The sequence below is a fragment of the Trachurus japonicus genome, chromosome 24, assembly GCF_045865225.1.
Source record: "Trachurus japonicus isolate A0001 chromosome 24, Traja_1.0".
NCBI classification, from domain to species: Eukaryota; Metazoa; Chordata; class Actinopteri; order Carangiformes; family Carangidae; genus Trachurus; species Trachurus japonicus.
Window position 1 is genome coordinate 17370413 of NC_140930.1, and position 20656 is coordinate 17391068.

Below are 20656 nucleotides of genomic sequence, written 5' to 3' on the forward strand. Positions count from 1 at the left end.
CAGAGTGAAACTGATCCAGAAACAGTTCCTATTGCACTCAATAGATCATCTTTTTTACTGAAGGTCGTATCACTGGTGTTGAGGAGTGATGGATGTCAGGAGCAGTTCTTTCTATGTTACAGTAAGAAAAAGTTGTGTTTTGTGTGTCCTTGTTGAATTAGATGTGCTCTGTGTAATTTTATTTTATTTTTTCCGTTGTTGTAGATATTTAAAGGATCAGTTCAACCAAATCAGACCAAAAAAAAAAAAATTGAAATAACCCCCAGTGATGTTTGGTTAGTTCGTTTTTTCTTGGTGTGTGGAGATAAAAGCCTCTAAATCTTGTGCTGCCACACCATTACAACTGAACGGCTGTAATAATTAATAGGCCACATTTGAAGAACTCAATAGCAACATGCCTCATTAAACACAATCTACCAGTTTCTGAATGAATCACAGAAACTCACTCAAAATACTGAACACTGACCACGATGAGGTCTGCGTGACCAGCACATACTTTTGTGTCCTATCCTGAAACATTGCTACTGACTTTTTTCAAGCATTGTTTACGAATGGAGTATGTGTCTTATTTACATGAACTGACCCTTTAAGTACAACCACTACTACAGCACCTCCATGCTGCTATCTCTGACATAAAACATCCTGCTATGATTGTTTTGTTTTGTTTTAAATGTGTTTTGTGTATCTATCATTTCCTTTGCTGATAAGAGTTGTCCATAATAACACGCACCTCATTACAATGAAGAAAAGTCAAATAAATTGAAATAAAAACAACCCAGGGAGATTAGTGTTGTTTGTCACTGGCTTATGTTACAGCTTTAGTCGAGCACAATAACACGGGAGAGTGATAATGATTTTATCTTCTGTCACAGTTTGTTGGTGTGGATCTAATCACTGAGCTGCTGTTCCACGACTGTCAACCCCAAACAGCACTCAGTCCTCGATTTGCTGTCCATGTCTCCATGTCTATTGCGGCTGCCATGTTTTCCTTTCACAGATCTTTGTACTGAAGGCGCTGTTTGTACGGTGTGCCGGAGGCCGTGTGGGATCATCTGCACCCGGAGCACAAAGTCCACTTTCCCCACTCCGAGACCCTGCAGTCAGTCAGGAGAGTTAAATCGCTGTCGATGAGCTGGTTTGAGATGCGGGGAGGGGGTCGTAGGTCTTCTAAGCCAGGATTAGGTTGTTCCAGGGCTCAGCTTTGGAGCCAGAAGAGCCGTGGCCTGCAGGTGACATCTTGAGAGGGATGGCCCCTCCTTGAGCTGCCATGTAGGCTGGCAGGGCTGAGATCTATGAGAGCAAAGAAGACAATGGTGAAATGACAGGATTTGGGCTGTAGACTCTTCATTAGGTTGTTCAGTGATGCGGTTTTCTGGGCTTGTTGTCTCTACCTATTGTGTCAGCCGTGTCTTACCTGTGTGTGCGCGCTGTGGTGTGTGTACAAGCTGTGAGTCTCCGGCTCCGTCTTTATCTGACGAGGCTCCTCTGTGGCGGCGGTGGAGCGGGGAGTGCTGCTGGACGTGACTGGAGTCCCCTCACCGCCTGGAGTCCCTGCGGAGCACAGAGCCGAGGTCATCACACAGGGACGGCACAAAAAAGCTCGAGCAACTGCTGCTTCGTCAGTGTCACATTATTTAATTTGGCCGTAAAACCAAATGTGTTTGTCAGGCTCACCAGTTTGGGACTTGTTGAGGTTCTTGGGTTTGCGTTTGCGGGTCTGGATCCCCTCCTTCTTCATGGCCAGGGGTCGGGGCACCTGTTGAGACACCGAAGCAACATCAATAGAGGCCGGTGAGAAAAAAAAACATTGATACTGAGATGTACCGTCTCCTTCCTGCTCGTCCTTCTTACCCCATGGAGTTTCATGTAGAGGCCACAGGCGTTGCAGACCGGCTCCCCCTCTGCGTTTCGTCGCCACAGGGTGGTGGTGGTGGTGTGACAGTTGGTGCAGGACAGGCCCACCCTCCTGGAGGCAGACTGCCACAGACAACAACAGATCAGTCAAAAATAAGTAGGGGATTCATTTCTTATTTATGTAAAATCATCTCTGTATCTACAGGTCAGGGTGAACTCTCATGTACGCTGCTGTTACCCACCAGTCGTCTTTGGGGTTTGATTAGAGGTCTGTTGATGCCGTTCATCTTGTGGTACAGCCCACAGGCGTTACACAGGTAGTGGCCGGTACCGTCCCGCCTCCAGAGGGGGGTCGACATCGCCCCGCAGTTCACACACTCTCGCCCCTCGGCAAAGTCATCAAACAAATCTGAACAGAGAAAAGTAAGAAGTCAAGTTAGTGTTGGCAAGGCAAGGCAATTTTATTTGTATAGTCCATTTTTACAGTTTGTCTCAAAGGGCTTTACATGGCATCACAACAACATCCTCTGCCCTTAGACCCTCACATCGACTGAGGAAAAACTCCATGGAAACCCTTTTAACAGGGAAAAATCAGAGAAACCTCAGGGTGAGCAACAGAGGGATGCCTAACCCAGGACGGGCAGACGTGCAATAGATGTTGTTACATACAAGAAAACAGTTTATAGTTTATGACACAGAATGTGGGAAACATGGAAAATGTCCTTTTTCTTGTAGGACCTGCTGTTATTCTCTTGATCTTTTAACATCGGTTTCCATGGATATCCCAACATCACATGAAGTAAAATAGGTTTGTCAGAAAAAAAACATTTAATACTTTAGTAAAAAAACTGAAATTTACATGTCGATCAAGTTGGTTTTACTGAAGATCAGGACAATTCAGTCGATGGTTGGTCACAAAGAAGAGCTATAGTCTTCCACATTGATGTTAATATAATTTCCATGGATTTGTCAGATCGCAGGTTCAGCTCAGTTTAAACCGAGAAATATGCAGTGATTCTTCGAAAAATCAACTTCCAGCTGGGTCTGTGCCACAAAAGATTCTTTCCATCCTCTTTAATAAACAGTCTCCTGCGCCGTCAAACTCTGACCGGGCGATTATGTTTGTGAGGCAGTGAGGCCTGGACACCAGCAGGAGGTGCAGGCTCGCAGTGACACCGGCCCACACAACAGCAGCCTGGAATCCCTCCTTATCTCGCAACTCCCCTCCAGATAAAGAGTGGGCTGGAAATAGAGGCAGAGTATAGAGCTCCATCATATTCAAATAGAGACTCCATGTCTATCACATCTCCTTCTCCCTCTCTCTCAGATAGCATGACATCTGATGAATGTAATCTTCGCTCTCTCATCTGGCACATAACAGAGTATCTCCCAAGAACCACTTAGGAAGGCATCAATCTGTGGTGTGGAAGTGACAGATTGGCTTTTTTCTCCTCAGTTAGCGGTGGTACAAACATCACAGGTTATTATATCTATCAGCTAAGTGATGTTGTGCTGAAAATAGCTCGAGGAGCCGCGGGAAAATATCAACTGAAACGTCAGATTTCCATTAAAATTGCATCATAACGCGTGTGTTTTAAACCATACACTTCACCGTCCACAATTACTGTCGTTCAGAGAGTATAAATCTGGCCTCCATCTGTTCCTCCCTCGCTGCAGAGACTAACAGGAATGGCAGTGATACATATGCAGGCCTCCTCCAAGGCTGAGAGCAAAACAGAGACAGCAGGGGCAAGCTAACCTTGAGCCAGGCAGCCATTGTAGCCAACACAACGCCGCCGCATTAAACAATACACAAAAGAAATACTGCAGAGTCCACGTCGGTCTGGATGGAGTTTTATTTTTTCCTGCTGTATAAATGTCAGTGTGCGTCTTTATCAGATACAGGCTTGGAAATCAGGGTGCAGTGTATAAACAGACACGCTAATGCTTCACGAGGCCAAAGGTGAAAATGGAATAAAAGACTCGCTCACACGAGAGTGAATTATGTGAAGAGCAACAGTCTGTGCAGCTTTTAAACCCGTGTTTCTAAACAAGACAGTGATAAGGTTAATGAGAGGCTACGGTAGCAACAAAGGGACAATGTTTATTTGTGCAGCTTCATATTTAATTCTTTTGTTTCATTACAGGTGGGATATATGTTGGTTTGTCTCTACTGCATCTGAAAGCTGTGGTTAAGGCGACTTTACAAAGACTTTGCCATAATAATATCTAAGTAATATAATAATAGTGGTGAATATTAAAAATATGAATATAAAAAAAATGTATATTGAATTAATATTGAAAGCAAAGTGCTATTTTAAACCAAGCACTTATATACTGCAGTATTTGATAGTGAACGTGGTGAAAACTAACATGAAAAGTAGGTATTTCAAATACTAATGTATGTACCTCTTGTGTACTTTGTGAAGTGAGTGAAATGTATAACCTTGGTTATAGTTTTCAGAGATTGCACGTATGATTAGATGTAGATTGACTGAGAACAACAACAAAGCTCACAACAATCAAACCACATTGTAGCCTACATTAAAATTCAAAGGAGCAGTTTTATATTTAAATACAAATTGTAAATATTATCTACATCTAAGCAACATTTTCAGTAAAGGTCATTTATTTGTAATGTGAATTATGTTTTTACAGTTTAGTTTTGTTACTTTTACTTTGATTCTTAGGGGGGAAGTATTATTGCTTTTATATTTTAAATGCCTATATTTATATTGAAGAGTATAAAGTCAGATAAGTACAAAACAATTTCTGTTATTTGAATCATGTTGGGGTTAGGGTTGTATAAAATGCAAAGAGAGGTAATATTAGATTATGAAATCAACTCACTTTATATTTTGTTTTGCTTAGATGACTTTCAGGGAGATAATGCAACTCTTCTTATATATGGACATAAAATAATGACAATCATCCTTTTCATTAGGCTCTCACTAAAAAGTTTTTCTTGTCGCTAAGGGGATAATTTTTATTTTTCAATTTATAGTCTAATTAAGATCAAATTTAAGAAAGTGATCATATCAAGGTAGCATGTTGAGGTTAACAACTTATTGTTCCTTGAAAACTGAAGTTTGAATAAATTAGTTCTTAAGGTAATTTAAAACTATGAAATGCAACATTTAATTTAAGCAGTTTTTGAGTCACAAGTTTTTTTTTAATAAAAACAACACTTTCTCGTTTAAACCAGGCATTAGCCGGGTTTAATATGAATAAGATAGCTACTGTATGTATTCTTCTTTATAAGAAGGGTGATTGTTGTTTTTTCTTCTTTCATTGACTGAGAAAAGTCTTTACCGATGTGGGAGTTCCCTCTCTATTCATCAAAGGAACAATAGAAACGTTCACTGAATAGATAGATACAGATAGATATATACTTTAGCCCCCTAGGGGGAAATAAAAACACCTTAGAGATCGCACAATAAGAATTACAAATGGCTGAGTGCCACTGAATTAAACACTGAGATTTGTTTTAATTAGATGTTATTGTAAAGCAATGAGCTTCAACCTGTTGCTGAGAGCGTTTTCTGTCAGTGAACGAGCTTTACTGTGTCTGTGGTCAGATGAAGACATCAGATTGGATCAATGACGTTATCACTTGCAGCTGATCTTTGTCTCTTTCTTCATCAAACAGCTCCAGGGGACGGCGTTGTAGATGTGATCAACGCACAAGTAACACATTAATAAGCAGACAGAGCAGCTGATGATTATAAATGAGGAATTAATCAGCTGTTAATTCACTGTTAATCTGATAAAAACAATATAATCATATCTGATATGTCTAAAAATGGCTCTGAATGTGAGATGTGTATTATAATTATATATTACATTGGACAAATGGCACTTTGGGATAAAGATGGAGTGATTGAAATGGTTGAGATCTTATCATCCTGCAGGAGAAAACACACGTCAAACAAAGTCGATTCTGATTAGTAATGTAGACTACACAAGGTGCAAGTCAAAGCAATTCAAAAACTGACAACCTAAGCAAAATCAATGCATTGTGAAACCGCTGTGGTCCTATATGGTCCAGAGTACACTCTGCAGCCTGCAGATAGAAGCCAAATTCACATCCAGCTCTGGGACATGAGGGACCCATCAGTCACATCTGAGCTTCACTGTTAATACATTACAATCGCACACTTCTATTCTCAGGTAGAATAATGAAATGGGATCCTCAAATATGTTTCAGAAAGTATTTACTGTGTCCTTGGTGAGAGAAAAGACTTGAGTGCTGATCAGGATCAGTTAGACACAATCAAATCTGATCAGATCTCATTTGAGGCCACAGTCAAATACAACTCATAAATTATAGTCCTCATAAGCTGCATGGTTGGCAATTCAGCTTCAGTTAAATATGAATTTACTATCACTTCAACATTGTCTCTGATTCATAGACATATACACAACACCTTGATCATGATATGGTCAATCTGATAGTTGGGATTACTGCTTTTAAATCATTTAAAACATCTTGTAAAATGCACAGGTTACCTCACACAGATTATATTCATATAGCATAATATATTCAATCTGACCTATTAGACTATTTTTTGTAATGCACAAGTATTAATGAAACAGACATTTTAATATGAGATATTTATCCAACAGCAGAATACAAAATAAACGGAGTCCCATATTCCTTACTTTCATCGTATGGCTTAATGTTGCGTTTAGGTGTGAAATGAGACCCAAAGTGCATTACGACGTTTCTTGATGATTAGGCCTGTCTCCGTCATTGATTATCCTGAATTTCATTTTAGGTATAATAACAACATCGAGCTGCAAACTTTCGAAAATGATGAGTTGCGCTTTTTTCAATACAAGTCCTGACAAAAAAGGCTTTTAAATTACAAATCGTATTATGCATTAAAAATGAACTAATAACAAATTCGTTGTCTGTGGTGCGTTTACTGCCCAACGCTTCTCATATGGCATCACCGATTATGAGTTTAATGATGTGAGCTGGTTTCGGTAGGTGTGTTATTTATCAGACGAGATGAACATAAAAAACACTACACGTCCTATTTAATGAGAATTTAATACAAATACAAAACATTTAAAATCAAATAAAAAAGTAAAGGCGTGTAACTTTTAAGCTTTGCCTTATAATTCAAGGTCGTGATTGATTCGTTTTATACCAGAGATTTTTTTTTTCTATTTTGTAAAATATAAATCACACTTGTAATTGTGTTGTATTGGAACCTAATATACTTAATATTTAGCCTATTTGTTATTTTCTAATCCTTTTTCAGAACCTTCATTATGGTTCAGATTAACCTGTCAATTCATGCTGCTTTAATCTTGATTAGATTAATTATTATTATCTGATAAAAGAAGGCAAAACATTTCATCAGCAACATATTATTGCAATAACAATAATGAAGGTTTGTATTTTACTTTTTCTTTGCTTTGCTTTTCTTTTCTTTTAAAGAATTATGTTGTTCAGCGAAAAAAAAAAAATCAGGCCTTTCAATATTTCACCACCTGCTCGTGTGTTTTCATGAAGTGTAAATTAGCTCATAGCTGACCAATCCAAATAAATTACAGAAGACACGCTGCTGTGTTTTTACGGCACCTGACTGGTGACAGTGAAATGAAAGTGTGACTCTTTGCGCTTATTTCTGTCTGGAATATCAAAAAAAACAAACAGCTGTTTATTGTGGGGGAAAAGCAGAAAACATTTAGCACTTCTCTCACATTAAATATTTAACTGACATAATAAAAAATGTGTGTTTTATTTTCCTGTTCCTCACCTATGTTTGGGTGCCGTGTTGTTCCTGGAGGAGCACCAGTCTGCAGACCGTGGAGGACGGAGCTGTCGAAGGGCGACGCCGGCCACGTTCCCCCCATGTTGGGGCTCATGTACGCCGGGTAGGGGCTGTGGTAAGACCCGCTGAGGCCCCGGGCGCCGTAGTGCTCCCTCCCGTTTGCAGAGATGTTTAGCGGGCTGCTGTACGACGCCGCTGCCGTCTCCCTGACCGCGGCCACCCCGGAGGACAGAGGCGGGCTGGTGGAGAAGGTGAACCGCGGAGACACCGGGGAGTGGTTGTACGAGGGGACCGAGTCTGCGCCCGGCTGCGCCCAGGCAGAGTGGCTGGACACCGGGCTGCTCTGCTGCGACGCGCCGGGCGTCTGGAGGTACGGCAGCGCCCCCGGGATCATGGGGGTGACGACCCGCGTGGTGGGCACATAGACCGGAGAGGCGCCCGCCGAGGCGTTGTGGAGAAATCCGGCCTCATAGGAAGAGGGTCCGTGGTTGGTTGTCATTATGCCCTGGTACATATCCTCTCCTTGAAGCTGGACATCCGTGTTGATAGAAAGGATAAAGATAGTGTGGATGCGCTTATACGCACAGTGTTACTGAGTGTTAATGCAACAAAAAAAAAATGTATGTGTGGTTTAAATAAATCCACCGAGTCCTCTGGTCCTGAGTGGAATCAGACCTGTTGCTAAGTCAAGAGCAGCACTCGGCAGCGTTCAGAAAATTAGGAATAAAGTGAGAGAGGAGACATGAGACAGGAGGAGGAGTGAGAGACTATAGCCTGTGATCAAGATCCAGCTGTTATCATCTCTCTCTCTCTCTCTCTCTCTCTCTCTCTCTCTCTCTCTCTCTCTCTCTCTCTCTCTCTCTCTCTCCACGCTCTACCTTTCTGCACTGAAAAGAAATAGCAAATGTTTAATTTTTTATTCAGAGTTCAAAGTAAAGCTTGACAATTTAACAAAAAGTCGACTAACTAAATTATGTTCTTTTTTTTCTCTTTTCTTTTCTTTTTCTTTCTTTCTTTTTTTTTTTTTTTTTACCTCATTCTAGTTGTCAGTCTTCAGAGTGAAGCCCACCAGAGATTGTAAAATAAAAACTTTATTTTCTGATATGGGCAACAATATTATAAACTTTTACCCATGTGGGGTTTTGAGCCAGGGGACTATATTTTTTTTAATTTCTAAGTTAAATGTTAGGCTATTTTATTATTCGTAAGCCATTAAAAATGTATTTTCAATGGCCTATCTGTAAATAAAAACAAACGTTTTTTTTTATTTAGGCTACAGATGTTTGTGTCTCTATCAAGTTGAAGCCTTAATCAGTAGGCTACCAGCTCTTTCTTTTTTTAACTATTTCTCATTCTCCACAATTTTCTTTTCGTTGATCTGAAACGACAGCTAGATGACGTCTTCTAGATGTTTGTCTCTCTATAAGTTGCTCATTAAAACGGCATTTGTTTGCCACTAAACATCACTGACGTTATTGCAGATCTGTGTGCGCGCGGTATACGCTCCTATTAGGCTACGATGATGATATCTCACTATCTGCAAACGTGCCCCATAAACAGATAAACTGTGTGATACATTTTCATTGACTTAGAAATAAAAACCAAACCCCTTAGAATAATTTGAAACAGAATTAGAATGGACGAAATGTAGATTATTGTGGTCATTGATAAGGATTAGAAAGTTATTATAAGAGTTAGCCGCGTATCAGTGAGTCGCGACCAGTCGACCTGTGCCATTTAAGTTTTATCCCACAGATCGATAGTGGCCTAATATTCATAGATCGTGTCTGTAAATGCATCGGCTGTGACCTGCAGGATCTGACAAGCCACTGATGAATTTCAATTTCTCACCACATAAAACATCCTGACTTCAGTGTTGTGTTGAACTCTTAGGCCTGTTGTCATGTCCTACATGAAACTCGTGCCCCGGGCTGGGTTTTTTTTTCTATGTCTTTTCTTGACACACATGAAGAATAGGTGCTGGATGCTTGAGTCGGAAGTCTCCGGCGGCTGTTGTCCTCATGAGGACAGATTTATACCTGTCATCAACGCCAGTGAACGTAAACACACGAGGCCATTTCATTGTGCGGCCACTTCCCACTGACAGCCTCTCATTGAATTATGTGACTACACGCAGGCTGCCAATAGAGGCCCGTGTGTGTGTGTGTGTGTGTGTGTGTGTGTGTGTGTGTGTGTGTGTGTGTGTGTGTGTGTGTGTGTGTGTGTGTAGGCTACGTGCCTGCGAGCTGTGATGGCTGCAGGTTTCCAAAAGGAGCAGAGCAGGTTTTACTTTATAATGCATAACAAATAATTCATAATCTCTATATTATCTGACATATAGTGTTTGTTGTCTATCACAAGGGCTATTTATCAAAACTTTCACTTTGATCACTCCTGTATTCTCAATTAATAGGCCATTCAGTGAATTTACAGGGATAAAACACAAAATAAATGTTGACTTTCTTGACGAAATGTTGTAGTTTAACAAAGTTGTTTACATTTTTTTTGTCACAGCAGTAAAATAACAGCTGTAAGAAATAATATTCACTGTAACTCTGTTCCATTTAAATCCCCCACTAAGGCATGCCAGTGATTCAGCATGCACATTAGCAGCTGAATGCTGTACAGCTCTCATTAATCTTATTAATTACTGCTCATGTTTTTCCTTACATAACAAGTTAAAATGTGGCCAAAGAGGCATACTGACAACTGCACAAAAAATCTATCTATCTATCTATCTATCTATCTATCTATCTATCTATCTATCTATCTATCTATCTATCTATCTATCTATCTATCTATCTATCTATCTATCTATCTATCTAATCTATCTTTGAGAACAGTCGTATTGATTCTGTGCCCCCACCCTCCCATGCTGAGGTCCAGGCAAATAGAGCGATATTGCCTCATTGGAAATGGGGAACTGTCATCAATGTGTAACTGCAGGCTGATAACACATCCACCAATTGCTGGCTAATAATATCAAGGTGTGGTTTTGTTGGACTGCGAGGGCACAAAGTTGCACCAAAGTCAGAGATGATTCATGTTTTTATGGCTCCAGTTAATGTATAGAGGTTCAATGTGTGTCTGTGTGCTGCTTTGTGAAGAGGGGAATGGGACAACATATAGGATGAAATATGGATGAATCACATGGAGCAGTTTTTTTCGACATGATTTCTGCACGTTTGGTGGGCTAGACGATCGCTCAGTGTCATTCAGCAGCAGCAGAGTTTGGTGTCGTTCTTCATACAAACTACAACACCCTGGAGTCTAATCTGAGCTAATATAGGGTGAAGAGTTTACAAAAATACCACAAAATCAACCAGAGTTCATCCTCTTCTCTGTTATTCTACAGTACAGTGTGTGTTTTGATTTGTGTGTTTGCACATGCCAGGCTGTATCACTGACAGTGACAGAGGCCAGAGCTCATCAAAACCTTCAACTGTGTGTGTGTGTGTGTGTGTGTGTGTGTGTGTGTGTGTGTGTGTGTGTGCAATTGTGCATGCGTGTGTGTGTGTGTGTGTGTGTGTGTGTGTGTGTGTGTGTGTTTATAGCCATGATTCTTTGCATCTGTGTGTGTACTTGCACTGTGTGTTTGCTGTCAGTGTGTATGAATGAGGAGGTGTCGGCTGAGGGACTAGATAGAGATGCTGGAATGTGGCGGACGGCAGCAGACTGTTGCTGAGGAAGGTGTGTGTGTGTGTGTGTGTGTGTGTGTGTGTGTGTGTGTTAGTGTTTGTGTGTCTCCAAACCACCAGGCACCAGGAAAACTGTCCCCGTCCTGGCTGGGCCAGAGACTCAATCATTTGGGGGTCGGTGACTTACTTTGGCCCTTCTTCCTCACACACACACACACACACACACACACACACACACACACACACACACACACACTGAAGCTGGTAGACTCCTGGCTCCAGGAAGAAGACTTCAAATGGAGAAGCAGGAAAACCCAGGAGGCAGAACACCCTGTCAATATGCGCCAACAGAGACCAAGGAAACACACACACACACACACACACACACACACACACACACACACACACATCTCACAGTGGTACTCCTTGGTTTTCTCCACACACACACACACACAGTTTTGCAGAGTAAGCTGGAAGCTGTCGTTCTTCTGGCGAGCGGCCTTTCATCTCTGCTGTATCTGTTTCTGCTGACCTCACCTGTTTGTCTGGTTTTATCTGATCGAGCTGATCATCAAGGATCAGCTGATATTGGTCAGACTGAAACAGTGCTAATCAATGTCACCTCACTGTGTGCGACTTGAGCTCATAAACACCTCTGATCACATCTGATCACTCTCAGGTTGTTGTTGTTGTTTTTCTTGTCCTGATCATTCAGCTTTCTCATGAAAATGTTGACCGACTGATTTTATTATTTATTTAATTAGTTACTAATTGATGAACCAGATTGTGACCATGCATGTGAACGTAAATGAACATTTCATTCATTGCACTGAAAAACTGGACTCATCTCACTCACTGCAATTTCTATGACAAGTGAAATAACAGTGTTTTTTATTTGTTGCCGGTGCTCTTTAAATCAAACTTCCCACATAGATGTCAAAGCTCTTCTTTCAATTCTTGATATGAAGATCTCGATCTCCCTCTGACTTCCCACCATGCTGCTGCTGCTCTGAATCTTATAGGGAAACTCACTAAGTCTGATTCTCTGTGTGTCTGTGGCCACTAATCTCAGTTTATGTCATTTTTCATCCCACTAAAACCGTTTATTTATACGTCATATTGTGTCTCATGAAATTGCTAGTGCTGCCTTAACCCTAATGTTAATTCGTGGTTTACTTTATAGAGGCTTATTTGGATAAGGTTGAGCCATTTATCTATATGAGAGTCTACGGCTATAAATCCAGAATTTATTTTTCTATTAATACGTTCTGTTTTCTTGTAGGATCATTCTTGTGTGTGTGTGTGTGTGTGTGTGTGTGTGTGTGTGTGTGTGTGTGTTGTGTGGATTTGTGTGTTACCCTAAGGTATCTGTGTGTTATGCTTGCGGATTAAGTGGATTAAGTGTGTTTGAGCAGGTAAGGTCAGGGAGTCACACTGGGGAGACACGAGTCTTCTCGACAAGACACCTTGGCTTCAGCAGCACAGATCATCACCACACACACACACACACACACACACACACACATACACCGTTAACCATGAGTGTGTTTTTGAATAAATTATTAACTCCTCAGTTGCAGGTTCTCATATGTGTCGGGCTCAAGTGCTGGATTGGATTCTTGGTTCACACTGTTTGAAGAGCAGCGCAAACACATCACACAACACTCAATTACAGACGATAAGAACTCAATTATCAAATCCCCTTTTGTTCCTGATGCTCTCCGACGTTTGTAAAGCTACTTAACCAATTCACTCACTCAAACGTTTGGATATTTCTTTGACGCTTGTATGCTAATATTTGAAATTCCACTCCTGGGTGTTGCTCGCTCAAAGATCAGCTTTAAAAATTTAGGAATATCTCAGACTTGTTATAGCCAGCTGACGGTTTCTCATGCTGAATCCACCGCTGACCAATCATATTGATGATATCTGACAGACAGCCTCATGGTGGGATGTCCCATGACACTGAGAGTGTGTGTGTGTGTGTGTGTGTGTGTGTGTGTGTGTGTGTGTGTGTGTGTGTGTGTGTGTGTGTGTGTGTGTGTGTGTGTGTGTGTGTGTGTGTGTGTGTGTGTGTGTGTGTGTGAGTGAGTGCGTGCGCACATCAGTGTGTGCATATTAGCTATGGCAAATGTATTTTTAGCATTGAAGACTCAGGGATCCCAGGACCTCTCCCTGTGATAAGCAGTGGCCAAAGTCCGTAGACGAGAGAAGGCCTGAAGAGCAAATAGGGAACACACACACACACACACACACACACACACACACACACACACACACACACACATGCAGAGCCTGAGCCAGTGTTTAATATGCTGATACATGGGGCTTAGTTGCAGTGTGATGTGGCAGGCAGATGGAAAGCGGTTTGTTTGAACGTGGAGGGGCTTGTTAGAGGTAAGATTCAGGTTAGGCAAAGGTGAGGTGACATCATCAAAACAATAGATTGTGGTGTCTATGAAGAGTTCATGCAGAGTTCATGCAGAGAAGGTTAAAGAGGTGTGAGTGTTGCAAGAAGATGCAGAGAGGGATACGGGCAGAGTAAGACTGGAAACAAAGTGTGTGAACTTTTTTTCGTCAATGTCAAAAACTCCGTCCTTCTGTCAGTCAAAGGTTGTCCCCGCCCGCTCTAAAAGCACTGGAAGGGAAAACAAAAACACAATGAGGAAACCCGGGGGAGAGAAGGTGCCTCAATCAAGGGACCGTCATACACATGCCCCGATAACAACAGGAATGGAGAGAGGAGGGGGGCTGCAGAGGACAGGAGAGGAGCTTCACGAATTGGTGAAGTCTGGAAAAAAAGGAGTTGAAAGCGGATGAGGAGAGAGAAAGAGAGAGAGAGAGAGAGGAGGAGAAGGGAGATGCCACCAGACAGGAGGAGCAGTGGAAAACAAAAGAGGCTCCACACTCTGCTCTGTCTTATCAGTCTGAGGGGTCTTATCCAGCGCCGGCTCTGTTAGTGTAACCCCATTCCCTCCCTCCCTCCCTCCCTCCCTCCCTGCTGGCCGACCGCTCTCCTTCCACCTCATCCCTCCATCTCAAACCCCCCCCTCCCCCTCTCTTCCTCCTCCTCTTCTCCTCTACTGCTCGCTGTGGACCCCGTTATCAGGCCAGGGCTGACGTCAGGGGGCCCGCTGGTGCTAGTAGAGGGGTTGGAGGGGGGGGTGAGGGGGTGGGGGCCGGAGACAGAGGCTGATAGTGCTGCAGAGGCTGCCTCCACACAGGCTGTGGGAACCACGGACCCAGCCCACCTCGACCCAGTGGCCCCGCACGTCCACCACGAAAAACACACACACACACACACAGACACAAGGAAATACTGTACGGTTAATTCATGAAAACACACACACACTGTGAATTTGTGACACTCTGGAAACCTGGGGAGAGTTTCTTCAATTATAAGAAATGGTTCAATTTTACCTTTATATCCAATGTAGTGTCACTCATCTAAATCTTTACATTAGTTTTAGTATTTTTTTTCTCAGAGGACTTATAAATAAATAAAAAAAATCTACAGGATGGCCTCAGCTGGCCTAGCTGTGGCCCTGACACTGATCTATGCAAATCTCTCCACATCACAGCTGATAAACCTTGCATATCTGGGGAACAAATTCATATCAAAATGCATCCAAAACTACATTTCCTCATCTCCTGCTTCCACAGACCCTCCATAAGATAAACAGAAGGATCTCATCCACATAGCAGATATAAATTGTGCATTTAATGAGCTGTTTCTTATCAAAATTCCCAAATGCCGAGCTTCTCAATAAGGAGGATCTTCTCATCCACATCGATAAAAATAGCTCGCCTCTTTGCCTCACATACAGTATATCCCAAGGCAGCAAAATTGTTGTCATTTGTTATCTCTCATCACTTTTGTCACAATATTTCAGTGGTGACTGACATTCGTTTAGTTCAGGGAATCAATGAATGCGTCATAACTTACAGGTTTTTGACCTCACTCTGAAGAAGTCAATTCCCCCTCAAGCTTGATACAACTGTGTATCAGATTCAGATATCACGTGGAGAATAAAGCTGCCTTTTTCGGGTCAGAGATAAAGCTGGGGTTATTTTATGTGACACCCGTCAGCCCATGTATCTCCATAAAATACATCACAGCCGCAGTGCAGTTTGACAGATTCTGATGTCAGGGTTGGTGTTGGTCCACAAAACATTAATCCACCAGTGGGAAAGTCAGGAAATTAATTGCCAGAGTCTAGGTTAAGGAGGCACTTAGCCCCAGGTTGTCAAATGGCTATTGTCATACCAGAAAATGTGTATTAGGTGTGTATTAGGTGTGTGTGTGTGTGTGTGTGTGTGTGTGTGTGTGTGTGTGTGTGTGTGTGGGTGCAGGTCAACGGGCGCAAGGTTGATCTGTGGGGAGTGAGAGCGAAGTGGACAGCTGCAGGAGATGAAGCTGGCAAGTTTCACATCATTAGTCGCAGGTGCAGCACTCCCAAAAAGTGCAAACACACACTCAGCCGAAGTCATCTAAACCTTGTTAATTATCATCCCACAACATCAGTGTGTCAAGCTAAACCCCCCAAACTCAACTCTTTTTATTTCTTTTTATTCTGGTTTGGCTCATTTATAGCAAGTGGGAGTAAACTGAACCATTAATCTGCCAGTTACACACACACACTCTCACACACACAGAGAGATATATTTCCACATCTTTGTACGTGTGTGTCAGATGTTTTCAGAGATGGATCTGTCGGATGGGGAGTGGAGACACACTTATCAGTGTGTTGTTCTGGATAAGGCGGAGGAGATTTGTAACGGTTGCGGTCGGACAGTCCTGGATGTGTGTGTGTGTGTGTGTCTATTGCTCTCTCTCTCTTACTCTGACCTTTTCTCGGCCGAGCAAGTAGGAGGAAGAAAAGAGCGGCCTTGACAGAGTGAGAAGAAGGGTGAGATGATCTAAAAAAAAAAAAAGGAAAAGGAAAGCAGTGAAAGAAAGACACTGTTGTTTCTGAGTTTCTTATCCTCAACCTTTCACTGTCATTTTCTCTCACTCTCTTTGTCAGCTACACACTCCCTAAATTTCACCCGTGGCCATGCATGTTGTTGTCTTGGGTGCAAATAAGCATAAAACAAATGGGAGACGGGGAGTGGAGGTGAGTAGGTGAGTAGGTGAGCAGTGAAAGCTGCACTCCAGGTTCACTTTTACTGTAAAATGACTTGGAATAACAGAGATGGCACTGTGGCAGCAGGGGCGTATAGCACCAAATTCTGGGCCCTGTACAGTGGGCCCCTATCCATGCCAGTGCACAAAGCGCAGAGTTGTTTTCAAGGTAAATTTATACAAAGCTCCCGATGCGCGTTCCTGTCGGGACAGTTTTTCGGCAAGCAGTCTCTTTTTGGTACCCCAATTTATGTTTTTTGGGCAGCATGAGGACAGTTAGCCTCCAGGTCATTCAGTCTGGGCTCACTGACGTTTCACTTTTCGCCGGCCGCTGTCTTTGGGCGGACTAAACCATTTTTCGCCTCCAAGAGGGGGCCCCCAGAATGTCCAATATGTTGGGAGGACTGTGACACAGAGTTCATTCTCTCAGTTGATGTTATCAATATATTTGAAATAAATTATGACACCAATTAATTGGAGGGCCCAATTCCTTCAAAATAAAAACATTACACAAAAAAGTTATAATTTCAGGATTTTCATGGGCCCTCTCCCTACTCGGGCCCTGGGTAGTCAGGTCCCCCTTTCCCCCCACTACCACACCCATGGGTGGCAGTAACATCAATGGTGTTATCAGTGGTGTTATCAACAGGAGCTCTGACAAAGATACATGGGACATAATTATGAAATATTTTGATCAAATCAGGCTACAGCGACTTGAAGTCAGGGCACAGGTGACTATTTTTAAACTGTGTAAAGTAAGTTGCAGCACCAAAATGAGTCAATGTGCATTAAAAAAATAACCCAAATTTCTCTAAAGCAAAATCTATACTGCACCTAAAATAAGTAAATTGAGCCAGGAGCATTTAAATACGGTCACTTTTTCAAGAGGGACCCAAGAGCACAACAACATTTATAATCTGGCAAACACACATTCAGTAAACAGAGATAAGACACAACTATTTAAGAATAGTCACAAAATCACAAAGAAAAAAACCCTATATCTAATAAAGTTTTTCCAATCTCTAAGTGGGCACTTTGCAGTTCAGGTGCATAGTGCTGTGGTTTCAAACACATTTCTTTGCATGCTTGGGCAGCTCCAGTCGCCCTCCTGCTGAGTCTGTGTCTGCACCGTAACGATAATAAATAAATCACTCTGGATCTTATTAAAAACTGATGATGTGTGTGAGCAGTGTTCTCAGAAAATTAAAATGATAAGAACCCAGTGAATGAATGATCCGTTTTCTAATCATACCTAAATCACCCATTCAGTTTAATAAATCCACCTCAACAACAGGTTACCATGATACACAGCAACTGAGTGTTTAATACTGTTGAATGGGAGCAGCTGTGTGGTGATTATGTAAACAAAGTGTATGGCTGATGTTGCAGATTTATAACAGAAGACCAATTCATTAACATGGGAGCAATGTTGTTGGGTTTTTTTTGTTGTTGTTGTTGTATTTTATTTGCATTTGATTATCAAGTCATTGATCACCAGCCAACCAACATTGTGACATCTCTGCTCTCGTCTTGTTAGTCTGCCATGTCTGTGCCCTCCTCCCTGTCCTCGGGGTGACAGGATCAGCACGGGCCTCATTAGTCTTTTTAATTGGTCCAGTACAGTTGTGGTGGGCCAGTCTGTGCATGGTCCTGGCCCAGTGCCAGGCTAAAGTAAACCAAACAGATGCAAACACTATACAGGCCGAGCTACAGATCAGAGTGCAACATCAAGCTTGACACAGATACTATTTGATTTAGACTAAACCGAAGGAGGGGAATTCATCACAAGCAGTGTTTCCTTTTCTTTTGTATATTTCTGACTTTAACAGTAGGACGACCCAGCCGTGTCCCGTTCATGGTAGAGGAACTGAAGCTTTTTTTTTTTTTTTTTTTTTACATGCTCCTCATGGATCTGCCTTGTTAGAGATTTCTAAATCACACAGGGAATCCATTTCTAAACACATCTACTCCCCTCAGGCGGCAGCTAGTGGGCCTTCTCTTATGTCCACAAAACTTTGACCAGTATGCGCTAAATGATTTAAAACGCTTATTCGTGAACTCTTTCAAATATTTGTTTTGTACATCAAAAGATATACATATATATTGAACTTTAACCTTCTTATCTGATGAATATAAATACTATAATGCATTCTTACATTTGATTTTAGGGCTATTACCTTTAATTTATATGGATGCCTTACCTGTTCTTTATGAAATACAGCTTTTTTCCCCTCCAATCTATCTACTTTCTACTTTGTTTTGCTTTTTCTGGTTTTGTCCATGTGTATTAGTGAATTAGATGGTGTGTGTGCATGTGCGCCGTGGCGTCTATAGCTTGTGGGGAATCCATCAAAGCTTATCATTATAAGTAAACATGACAGAGTGGACAAAATGTCTTGTGCGCCGCCAGACCTGCTATCTCACCACGAGCCATATCTGTGATGATGGACTGATGTGGCGCTGGCTTGGACTTACCACAGTCTGAGTGTGAGAGTGGGAGTGTATATCTGAGAGCGCACACACACACATACACACAAGAGCACACACATCAAAAGGCCTACACATGTAGACACTCAGACACTGAAAGTACACACTCATGTTACCTTTAACGTGGTCCTTATATCTTCAGCCTCTCAAAGGAATATTACCTTTACAGTACATGAAAAGTTGACTTATCGCACAATCATAAATGGGCAGGCACAGTCATAATTCATAAAGGAATTTATAGCTGTTATTTATTGGCCAGTGTTTGTCTGGGCTCATAGTTTTACCTATGGGTTGAATAGAGACTGGGCTTTATGTTTTTTTCTTTTTTCGGAAATGTGATTGTTACTCCAAAGGACAAGTCTGGTTTTATGGCAGATGAGATCAGAGGAGAGTTTAGATTGCCGAGGGAGATTTATTTCTTAATGTTAGCTGGTAGATCATGGTCTGCACCCACCGTGAGTGTCACAGTATAGACCTCTGGTAGCATGAAGTGCCCTGTGTGGAGCAAGGTTATCAAAAGTCAGAAAATGATTTAGGAAATAAACAAATATTTTTTGACGCATTTGATTCTTAGAGATTTTGGCTGAACCACAAAAGCAGGACCAGCCCTATCACGGCAAATGTCTATGACTGACTGACTGACTGACTGACTGAGTGATCGTGGTTGTAATTGTATTTATCCTAAGCCGTTGCTCCTGCAAATAAACTGCAAACTAAATTTAGTCAATTTGTAAACATTTATAGTCAAGCCAAGGTATAAACCTAGTAGCTTCCTCATATCATATGGGTGTCAACTGTTGGCTCAGGCCTACACCTCTTGTTGTGGGCCGTCCAGATTTCCGAGCTGCTCGGGAGCTGAAGAGTAATGAGTAGTTGAAACAAAGGCAACTTGAGTTTTTATAGATAGTTAAAGACGTTTCATTTATCATCATCAACAGTTTTCTTCATTTCATTATTACAGGGTTGTTAGGGGTCACCATTTACACCATTGATGTCATTGATTTGTTGGCACCCCCTGGCCTCATGTGACTCTGACTACTCTTGTTACGAACGAATCAAGGGACATTGTGGCAGGTGACATTTTTACTTTTGTTTCAATGATTTTCTCTAAAATTGTGGTTAGGAAACCACAAAAGCAGGACCAGCCCTATAACTGCAAATGCCCATGACTGACTGACTGACTGACTGAGTGACTGAGTGATCGTGGTTGTAATTATATTTATCTTAAGCCGTTGCTCCTGCAAATAAACTGCAAACTAAATTGAGTCCATTTGGAAACTTAGACCAGAAATAAACATGAGGTCTTCTATTGTAAATTTGTAAATGAGAACAGCTTCATCAGGAATCTGTCTGTATAAAAATACAGCACATCTAAACACAGAGCAAACAGCTAGGGGCCTGAATAAAGCGCACACACTCGGCTGAAGAAACAGAGGATCTGATGATATCTGCTGTTCACAGTGGTTTTGAAATTTACTGTTCAATTTCCCACATTGGCCATGTGCAGTCCAGCCATATAAGGTTTTGACCCAGTCTTGTTTCACATTTGCACAAGGTGAGGTTTCTAAGCACTCATTTATGTGTGCATGTGTGTGTTGAGGTAAGCCCGTGTGTTCCCCTACTTGTTACAACACCACTGATAAGCATGGTAAACAACCATGCACTGTTCGCTCCCTTACCATGGTCATGTGATCAAAAAAACACTGATGAGAGGGTGTATGTGTGTTTGAAGGGGTGGTAGCATTTCTGCTCGCGTCCATCTCTCC

The 20656-nt window shown here is 41.9% G+C and overlaps 1 protein-coding gene across 1 annotated transcript; it reads right to left on the reverse strand.

The window, feature by feature from the left end:
* Positions 1-483: 483 nt before the first annotated feature.
* gata4 (GATA binding protein 4) lies at positions 484-8431 on the reverse strand. Its single transcript, XM_085771490.1, has 6 exons — positions 7626-8431; positions 2097-2263; positions 1852-1977; positions 1675-1756; positions 1415-1551; positions 484-1290 (listed from the first exon to the last, which is right to left on the reverse strand). The coding sequence occupies exons 1-6, from the start codon at positions 8152-8154 to the stop codon at positions 1168-1170; spliced, it is 1164 nt and encodes a 387-aa protein (XP_085627616.1). The 5' UTR covers positions 8155-8431; the 3' UTR covers positions 484-1167.
* Positions 8432-20656: the final 12225 nt, after the last annotated feature.